The sequence below is a fragment of the Rutidosis leptorrhynchoides genome, chromosome 8 (genome assembly GCF_046630445.1).
Source record: "Rutidosis leptorrhynchoides isolate AG116_Rl617_1_P2 chromosome 8, CSIRO_AGI_Rlap_v1, whole genome shotgun sequence".
In the NCBI taxonomy this organism is placed as follows: domain Eukaryota; kingdom Viridiplantae; phylum Streptophyta; class Magnoliopsida; order Asterales; family Asteraceae; genus Rutidosis; species Rutidosis leptorrhynchoides.
Window position 1 is genome coordinate 2,913,371 of NC_092340.1, and position 10,883 is coordinate 2,924,253.

At 39.3% G+C, this 10,883-nt stretch overlaps 1 protein-coding gene across 1 annotated transcript; it reads left to right on the forward strand.

Moving 5' to 3' along the window:
* The first annotated feature begins 326 nt into the window (after positions 1-326).
* LOC139862436 (plastid division protein PDV1) lies at positions 327-10,682 on the forward strand. The gene is made up of 2 exons (XM_071851039.1): positions 327-770; positions 9,884-10,682. The coding sequence occupies exons 1-2, from the start codon at positions 447-449 to the stop codon at positions 10,379-10,381; spliced, it is 822 nt and encodes a 273-aa protein (XP_071707140.1). The 5' UTR covers positions 327-446; the 3' UTR covers positions 10,382-10,682.
* Positions 10,683-10,883: the final 201 nt, after the last annotated feature.

Below are 10,883 nucleotides of genomic sequence, written 5' to 3' on the forward strand. Positions count from 1 at the left end.
ATATAATATAGACCGCTATTTATTTAAGGATTTGATATATACAAAATATTAACAAGATCACATTAACAAATAGTTAGTTACACAATATATACTCCCAATATAATATAGACCGCTATTAACGCCCCAAGAACGTACCGATACTAGTGGTCTTATATAATTAATAATAATTAATAATTAATTAAAAGAAAAGACAGAGATGAATAAAAAAAAAAAAAAAAAGAAAAAAAAAAACTCAACTAAGCATGGCTGGACAATGAGCTGTCTTGGGTCTCAACCCACCCAATAACAACAAACATACATATGGCCTACCACAAACCCTAACGCAAACCTCCTCTTCCCGCTTCGAATCCTTCGCTTTCTTCTTTAATGTATTTATTACTTTTCCGTTTTGTACCTATCTGTCTCTATCTATAATCAATAATAATCATCATTTTGTTACTGATGAAATGAAATGGGAGATGGATATGGAGATGGAAGAAGTAGAAGCCGTTCTGGAGAAGATTTGGGACTTACACGACAAACTCAGCGATGCAATTCACTCTATTTCTAGATCTCATTTTCTTCATTCCGTCAAATCCTTACGAACCACTCATTCAAACGATTTATTCGACCGTAAAAAACTCTCCGATGCTGACGTCAAAGGAGGTTTCGTTTACGTCAAAGATTTCCCCATGGAACAAGATGATGACTCTGCTATTCATGAAGCCAAAAGTTTGAATTCCATCCGTACAGCTCTCGAAAACCTAGAAGACCAACTCGAGTTCTTCCATGTAAGTTTATACTGTATTTTATTACATGTCTAAAATGGATTATGATTGCTTTAATTTCACCATCTGTGTTGTTTTGCTCGAAATTGTGTTGAAGCGAACCCTAATTTTTTTGTTAAATTAATTTTGCTGCTCGATATAGGAGGGACGTTAGGACTTATGAGAACTTGACCTAATTATGTTAGATTACGGCGATTTGGGAATTTTAAAGTTACACTTACACATGATGGAACGGATAAGGTTAAATGACATCTTAGGGCTTATATAAGTGAATTATACTTCATTAATTTCTAAATGTCAAAACGGGTAAACGGAAGTGGGCTAGTATCTTTAACCAGAGTTACGCTGCCTGACTGTGTTATGTGACAGTTTCCAACCCTTTTCCTGGTCATCCTAACACGTGTCGCTAGTGTAGTTTAAACCTTAGACCTCTTTTGAGAATATAAGGACACAAACCACTATATCATTGGGATCGTTTCTTAAGAGCGTCATGTCATGTTCTAGCTAGCTTGCGAGTTTCATGATAAAACTTAAAAGAATTGACAAGGTTAGTATTTGAGAATCATGTCAATATGGTATCCTGCTTATACGTTTCTTATATTTTTTAAGTGTTTACAGAATGCAAATATTATTCGTCATGAGAAATGACTTGTTTTTATTCTCGGATAAAGGAAGGATTGTCTACATCTCACCTCCCCATACACCACTCAAGTGGTATTGGGTACTGTTGTTGTTGTTGTTGGTGATTCGACGTTACTTTATATTAATTTGCGGGTAGAATTCTAAGCATATGTACTGACTAATGATAAGGATTTTTAGAATGTGTTGTCTGTATTGAAGTTACTGAGTTAGGATTGTGATGTTGTCATTGCATTCAGTTGCTTCTAACTGCCAGTTGAAGATGTGATGCTTTTTTAACAGTTGTGGGTGGTTTTTCAAAAACATTTAAAGGAGATTGGTGCATACGTAAGGGGATTAGTGCAAATGCAACTTTGTATTTCTATATTGAGGGTAGAGCTTCTCAGTTTTTAACAAGAATTCAGGACATTCTATGAAAGATTAGAGGACATGCATAGGCAAAGCTAGCTAGGTGAACTAATAAAGTGAACCCTTTTTTTTTTTTTTTGGAAAGCAAATTTTCATTAAAACACACAGCAAGAAGCGTGTTTAAAACTCCAGATTATACATTAGCTTGCAAGGAAATTACATAGACTAACACCAAGAAGCAAACATACAAACAACCAAACTTTAGCTGCAGTATAGTTCCTTACGACACCTGGTTATAAGGGTGCTCCTTCCAGTTTTTAAAGTCTCCACTTATCTTATTATCACTGTTTGAGAGCCATAAATGAGAAAGGATCTTCAGATTTATCGTGATGTCTTCTTTCAAAATCACACCTCTCTGCTCCGTTGTGCTGTGCACAAGCTTATTTCTCCATTTCCAGATTAACCACATTAATTTATATCTCGTTGCAAGGGCTGCCATTTTCATGTTATCTAATCGAGCCCAAGATTTGCGGAGCTAATGCAATTTTTCACTCCGGTTAGGATGGGACTAGATATAATCCACCATGAGATATAATTTCTGCATAACGTGTAATATACCTACAAGTGGAGAATAGATGGTCAACATCTTCTGGACTTTTTTCACAATAAAGGCATACTGGTGTGTCCAAAGTAACACCAGTTTTCACCAAATTCAACCTTGTTGGTAGTTTGTTATTTTCCATCCTCCAAACGAAAAAGTTTACTTTCTTTGGTATCGCCTTTATCCACGTGATTCTACTCAGAGATGGACCGGTATATAAAAGCTTGTTGTCCAACATAGATGAAAGATACTAACCTTGAACTTGCCGGTTGAACTTAAGGACCATGCCCATCGATCATTCACCGAACCAAGCTTACTCGCTTACTCCCTTACTGGTTGCTAGGAAAGAGTTTCAATTAAAGTTGTTAACTGATCCAGTTCATTTGTCACCCTACCATGTATGGAATTGATCCAATCCCAATTTCCTTGCTGACCCATTCGACCGTTTTGAAGCCTTTTGGACACAGTTGCGAATTTGTTCCTATCGAGCGCAAACAATCTAGGAAACAAAGATTTCAGGCTAGTTGTTGTGCTTGGGAGGGACGATCTTATCTAGTTGCGGGTTCTATACCCGCGGGTGGAGTAGTGACTTCCTTCTAATATAGGGTACGAGGAATGATTGTCTACACTTCAACTCCCCCATACCCTACATTCGTGGGATTGGGTATTGTTGTTGTTGTTGTGCTTGGGAGCCAAAGATCACACCAAAAAAGTGTTGAAGACCCGTTACCAATTTTGCTAACAATCGAGCCTGTGAAGGAAATACCGCAATTATCTATCCCCTTTCCGCATTGTATTATATTTTTCCATATGCCACATGTTCCCTCAACAGATGTTACAAACCCCCCATCTGACCCGTACAAGGATCGAATTATGCAAGCCCATAAGGAATGCTTTTCGTTTTTATAGCTCTACCACCACTTCGCGAGCAAACTTAAATTCTTAGAACGCAATCCTCCTATGCATAGACCGCCATATTCTTTACTTGCTAGAGCTCGATCCCATTTGACCCACGATATGCTTTTATGGTCTAAGGAGTTCCAAAAGAATTTCCTTCTAATTGCTTCAAGCGTTTTTATAACTCCTTTTGGGGTTTTATATAGGGACATATAGTATAACGGAAGACTCCCAAGCACCGCTTTTGTTAGCGTCATTCGACCTCCAACTGATAACATTTTTGCCTTCCAAGGCGAGAGTTTTGCCATAAATCTGTTAATAATTTCGGACCTGGCAGCAGTTGTACCCATACGCTGACCCATTGGCCTACCCAGTTACACAAAAGGGAGTGTGCCTGAAGAGCAACTAAAAGATGAGGCAGTATCCAACACCTCCAAAGCAGCCACATTTATTCCATATAATTTACTTTTCGAAAAAATTTATATGTAACCCCGACGCCATCTCAAAGCAGAAAACAATGGTGATCAGGTTTGATAGATTATCTCTGGACTATTCACCGAAAAACAGAGTATCATCTGCATATTGCAGACGAGACAAATTGATTGCATCAGATCCAATTGAAATTCCTTTGAACCATCCGATTCTGGATGCCTCATCAATAGCCACGCTTAATGCCTCTCCTGCTAAGATGAAAAGAAACGATGATAAACGATCACCCTGTCTTAAACCTTTTTCAATCGAGAACTCAGGGGTCGGACTGCCTCTAACAAGAACTAATAAAGTGAACCTGAGGCTAAGCCTGCAATGTAAACAGTCTGGTTGGTTGTCGTTATCCACAATAATAGTCTCAAAGATATATCCATTTCTCTAGGAGTCATCGATCTACTTGTAATGTTTCCCCGCATCTTTTGGAGTTGTCCTCTATTATACATCACTAGTTAAATTTTTCTAATTCAATGTTAATGAGTAAAGCTTCGTAATACTTCTAAGTTATGTATATAGAGAACAAGATACCCAAGGGCCTTTGACAAAGCGCTATGTGAGGAATCCATCAGCCGAAAGGTTTTTCGGTTCAAGCCTCATCGGAGCTAGCATATAAATGTGTGCCGGGTTGTAGGTTATTGAAAATTCTTCCCTTCTCAATCAGATAGATTCATATCTGAAAGAGGTTGGCAATAAGTTCTTTCAACAGCTGCTTTGAATCCAACACTTGCTTTAGTCTCTGTATGTGGTGACATAAATCCCTCCCGTAAGAGGAATCTTGAACTAAGAAATAGATCCTAGAAACTAAAAAAGGGTATCATGAGCAATTGCAATAATCGGATTCATTGATATTCCTGGTATAGTAGATGCTATCACACATACAATCATACTCAATTCGACAAAAAAACTATAGATATGATCTTTTATCATATAAATATATTCATTCTGAAACTAAGAAAAAGGCCTTTATTTATAGATAATCGTTAGAAACAAATAAGAATCAAGAAAATTCCAACAGAAATAACAAAAAAATTAATTATAATATAATAATAATAATTAATTATAATAAATAAAATAGAATTTTTTTTTTCTTCTAATTTTTATTTTATTTAGAATCCCTTTTCTTTAGAGAGAATCCTCAGTAAGATTGAGATGAAAACAAGAGAATTTGGATAAGACTCAAAATCTTGTGCTAAATAGCGTGGAGGTTCGAGTCCTCTTCAAACGTCCCCAAACCTGAGAGTACAACTTTCGCCGGCAAACGTCCCCAAAACGCGCCGCCACGCGCCACCTCTCAGGTCGCCGGATTTTAATTTTTTTTCGGTCACTTTCTTCTGTTCTTTTTAGCAGTCGAGCGCCGCTGCTGCCGGAAATTCCTTGTTTACACAAGGCTGTGTTAGATCTCTGAACGTTATATCCTTTTTTTTTCTTTTTTCTATAATCTTACTTATTATCTCTATTTGGTGATATCTGGTGCTTTTCAAATATTTTAACAGGCCCTAATTGTTTGTTGGTAGGAAGTATATTTAGCTTTTCACAACTTTTGATCTTTATCACTGTATTATTATCTTTATCAAAAATTTTAACAGGCCCATTATATAATTGTCTTGCATATTTATTTCATTTTCTTTCCTAAGTATTTTAAACAACAATATATACTAATTTAACATATTCATATTTTTAGAGCTAGTAGTCATCTTTTTGGTGTATAAGTTAATATAGACCCTACACATAATTATGGTTACTTGAGGTCATGTCCTCCTACTTTAGGGGTGGGTAGGCCTAGAGGGGTTAAAGGAGGTAGTAGGGTAGCCACCCTTGGTAAGATTAGAGTAGGTAGTTGGAATATAGGAACCTTGTCGGGCAAGAGGATTGAGCTCGTTGATACCTTTCTTAAGAGTAATGTGAACATAGGGTGTGTCCAAGAGACTAGATGGAAGGGCGAAGGGGCGGTAGATATTAAGGACTATAGGTTGTGGTACTCGGGTTCTAGGATAGCACGGAACGGGGTTGGTATCTTTTTGGGAAATCTACATAAGGATAACGTTGTTGACGTGGGTAGGTTTAGTGATAGGATTATGTCGGTTACTCTAATTATTAAGGAGGAGACTTTAACGGTCATTAGCGCATACGCACCTCATGCGGGGTTAAGTGATGCGGAAAAGAAGAGTTTTTGGGAATTGTTAGATGAGGTAGTGAGGTTGTGCCCAGCGGATCATCGATTGATTATAGGGGGTGATCTGAATGGACATATTGGAGCGGAGGCAGAAGGTTACGAGGGAGCCCATGAGGGCTTTGGGTTTGGTCCTAAAAACGAAGAAGGGCGCTCAATTCTTGAGTTTGCCATTGCCCACGAGTTGGTTGTAGCAAACTCTTTCTTCAAGAAGAGGGATTCTCAGTTAGCCACTTTTCATAGCGGGGGTCGTTGCACCCAGATCGACTTTCTGCTCCTTCGTAAAGGGGAACTTAGGACATGTAGGGACTGTAAGGTCCTTCCAGCCTTCACGTGCTCCTCCCAGCATAGATTGTTGGTCATGGACCTAGTCACCCGGGGAAGAGTTGGCAGGAGGGCCAGGGTTGTGCAACATAGAATCCTTTGGAAGAACCTACATGGAGTGAAGGCGGAGACGTTTAGAGCGACTGTTACAGATAGATTGATAGATTGAGTGTAGAAGGGGATAACGTAGCCCCTACTGACGTAGACCAGATATGGAACCGCATGGCGTCCACTATCAGGGAGGGGGCAAAAGAAGCTTTAGGGGTGACATTAGGGACATCGAGAGCCCATAAGAGTAGTAGAGAATGGCTTAGTGATGATGTCCAAACGAAAGTCGCATTAAAGCGGACGAGGTTTAGGGAGCTCATTACTTTTGGAGAAGGGACGCCTGCAGAGAGAACTAGGGTAGAAGAAAGATATAAAGAAGCTAAAAGAGAAGCAAAGAAGGCCGTAGCAATTGCAAAAGACAAAGCTTATGAAGATTTATATAGGAAACTTGACTCTAAAGAGGGAGCAAATGACATATATAGAATAGCTAAAGCTAGGGAGCGAAGAGGCAGGGACTTAGTTAACGTCAAATATATCAAGGATGTAGCAGGTCAAAGTTTAGTGAGAGAAGACCTTATTAGGAAAAGATGGGAAGTGTATTTTGCCTCCCTTTTCGGTAGGGAAAGACCAGAGCGGAACGGGGAACTCCACGGCGAGGCTAGTGAATATCAAAACAACTGTTTCTGCACGAGGATCAACCATGATGAAGTTAGATCGGCCCTACGAAAAATGGGGAGAAACAAAGCAGTAGGACCAGACCAAATCCCGATCGAGGCGTGGAGGTGCCTAGGAGACGATGGGGTTAGATGGTTGACAAACCTTTTCAACACGACGTTTAGAAGTGCAAAGATGCCTATGGAATGGAGACTCAGTGAGGTTATTCCTATTTACAAGAACAAGGGAGATGCGCAAATATGTAGTAATTACAGAGGCATAAAGTTACTTAGTCATACAATGAAGCTTTGGGAGAGAGTGATTGAGACGAGGCTCCTACGCGAGACAAAGGTTTCAGAGAACCAATTCGGTTTCATGCAGGACGCTCGTCGATGGAGGCGATTCACGTCGTTAGAAGCCTTATGGAGAAGTATAGGGAAAAACAAAAGAACCTACACATGGCGTTCTTAGACTTGAAAAAGGCTTATGACTGTGTCCCGCGCGAGCTGATTTGGAAGACTCTTAATGTTAGGGGTGTCCCAAGTAGATATATAAGAACTATTAGAGATATGTACGAGGGGGCCAAGACTCGTGTACGTACGACGGTAGGAAACACAGAGTTTTTCCTGTAGAGGTAGGTTTACATTAGGGATCGGCCCTTAGCCCATATCTTTTCGCTTTGATCTTAGACGAACTAACTCAAAGGATTCAAGATAACATCCCATGGTGCCTTGTATTCGCCGACGATATTGTATTAGTTTCGGATTCCCAGGATGAGCTTAACAGAAGGCTAGAGCAATGGAGGATCGCCCTAGAATCAAATGGCCTACGGATTAGCAGACTTAAATCGGAGTACCTTAGATGCGATTTCAAGACGAGCGAAGAGGAACAAGAGGATATAGTGGATGCCCGAATTGGGGATCAGACTTTACCTCCAAAAGAGTCCTTTAGATATTTAGGCTCGATGCTTCACAAATCGGGAAGGATAGATGAGGATGTGGCGCATCGTATACGAGTAGGATGGTTGAAGTGGAGGGCAGCGAAAGGGGTGTTGTGCGACAAGAAGATACCTCTCAAATTGAAAGGGAAATTTTACAAGGTGGCAATTAGACCAGCCATGTTGTACGGATCAGAGTGTTGGCCAATGACGAAAGCTAAGAGAGGAGGATGGAGGTGGCAGAAATGAGGATGCTTAGGTGGACGTGTGGTAAGACCATGCTAGATATGATACCAAATGGAGTTTTTAGGGAGAACTTGGAAGTTGGGAACATAACCAACAAGCTGAGGGAAGGACGACTTAGATGGTTTGGGCATGTTATGAGGCGCCCACTTTTAGCCCCGGTTAGGAGAGTCGAGACCATCGTTATTGGGGGCGTAAGGAGAAGGGGTAGACTCAGACGTAGGTTGGAGGATAGATTGAAGCTTGACATGAAAGAGCTTCTACTGACGGAGGACATGACTTCTGATAGGAGTCTGTGGAGGAGTAGAATTAGTGTAATTGAGTAAGACTCCTTTATTTTTTAGGCATATTAGAACTAGAATATAGGCGCTAGAGTTTTTATATATATATATATATATATATATATATCTATTTTTGCATGTATATCTGTATATTGCATTATTGTTTTTATATTTCCACGTATTTACGGTCTATTCGTTGGTCTGCATATGTATCTACGTATAGGTTTTTGTACTGATGTTTATGTGTATACGTGTATATGCCTCTGTATCTATGTATTTTTATCTAGTCTAGGTGATATATAGGGTCCCGTGTATATGTTTGTATCTGTATATGTATGTATGTATCTAGGTGCATGCATCTAAGTGTATATATGTTTGTCTGTATCGGTATCTAGGTATATATACCTATGAAAGTATCTATATGTATACGTGTTTAGGTATAGGTATTTATACATGCTTACGTGTGTGCGGGAGCATATACACATACATGCTTATTGGGGGGGGGGGGATGTGTAACTGTGTATTTTGATTGTTCGTATGTCTACTTGAAATTACATATCACTGCGCCTTATATCATTCATGCTATCTGTCATACTGTTGTGCATTATTGCTATATGTGTTTTGTTTTATGGGTACTTTGTATGGTTGCATCTTGCTAGGCGCACATAACTCTTACAGGTACGTATACTTTCCTGGCCGGAGGTCCTTTAGGAAGCAATCTCTTGGCTCTCGAGTAGAGGGAGGGACGATCTTATCTAGACGCGGGTTCTATACCCGCGGGTGGAGTAGTGACTTCCTTCTAATCTAGTGTTCGAGGAATGATTGTCTACACTCCACCTCCCCCATACCCTACATTCGTGGAATTGTGTATTGTTGTTGTTTGAGTCCTCTTCAAGGCATAATTGAGAATGCCCATTGAATGAGCAATTCAATAAGAGAGCTCGGATAGCAATACCGATTCGATCTGAGCTCTCTTGGAATAAGTTCGGCAGCGGATCACGAAATCTTGGTCATCTTCTCTATCTAATATCCGAACAAAATGGACCAAGGACCCACAAGGATAGAACATGAAATCTATAAGCCAATGGAAGACTATTTACATATTGAGTCGATTCAGATCCTGCACTAATCTGCATGGTATCTACTTATTTTTCAAAGCTGATTGCTTTGAGCAAATAAGCTAGAAAATATGTTTTTATAATGAATAGAATGTATAGACATGGATTAAGGTGATGTAGTCAGAACATGATATACTCTATGACATGCAATAAAAGTCCATTTATAACCAAAAAACGTCCTACACTGCAAGTAATAGGATATATTCAATCCTGTGATTTGCACAATTTATTTTAAACTAAATAATCAAGAGTAAATTCTTACATGCTTACTGTTACAGTCGATAGTGCCACGTGTAGCATATTATCTGCTTCGTATCCAATATACTCTTGAAGTGCATAATGTGTAGGGTTTTACATTTTTTTGTTACAGACTGTACAAACACAACAACGAGCAGAGAGAGATGCTGCAATTGCTAGGTTGGAGCAAAGCCGAATTGTTCTTGCATTGAGATTGGCTGACCATCATGGTAAAAAGTACAAAGTCATTGAAGAAGCGCGAGCTTTTGTCGGTGAAGTACAGAATCACAGTAAATATGTCCCACCTGAGAACGGTTACACACCAGAAGAATCATATGGTGTTGGGAAGAGGTCAAATATTCTATTCAAACTGGTGATATCTAGCTTTAACTTTGCCAAGAAGTCTCTGAAAGTTGAGCATCTGGGCGGTGTGTTGGGGAATGCTGCTTTATTTGCAGTGAGCATGCTGGCATTGTTGCATCTTCATCAGGTAGCCGATAGGGATCGTTACATATCAGATTTGCAACATATACACGAAGTTAATAATAGTCTTAACAAGAATGTGACCAAAGTTTATCTACCCGAGGGTGGTTCTTCTAATGGTCTAGACGTGTTATCAGCCAGAGGCTAGGAGACTAATGAGTAATCCAACTGAGTGTGATCATATTATTAGGTTGGTTGATGTTTCCTTGATAAGGATGAAATGTGGGGTGGGCTTTTGAAAATTTTACGTTCGAGTGTGTTTTCTTTTTTGTTGGCAAATGGTGGGGTCTGGCCTTGTTTTCGAAAGTGTTAACGTGCTATGGATGGTAGATTTGTATATTCTTAGGCTGCTTTTTTATTATTTTATTTTCTGGGTGCACGACAAAGATTGATCATTTGAAAATTTGATTGTTAAACGAGTCTTTTATGCTTTGGTGGTTTTTGGCCTTTTGCTTCTGAGTTGCACTCTTGCTAGTAGGGTTCTTGTTGCATTTTGTTCAAGAAAAAGCATTAGTGAATGCTAAAGAAAAAGAAAAGGTCAAACACTAACGGTTATGATCGTATATAATTATCTAACAAGGTTTGTTGTTGTATTGCATACCAAGGTAACCCCCAAATAAGGTTATGTTTGGCGATACGCCTTATTTGAG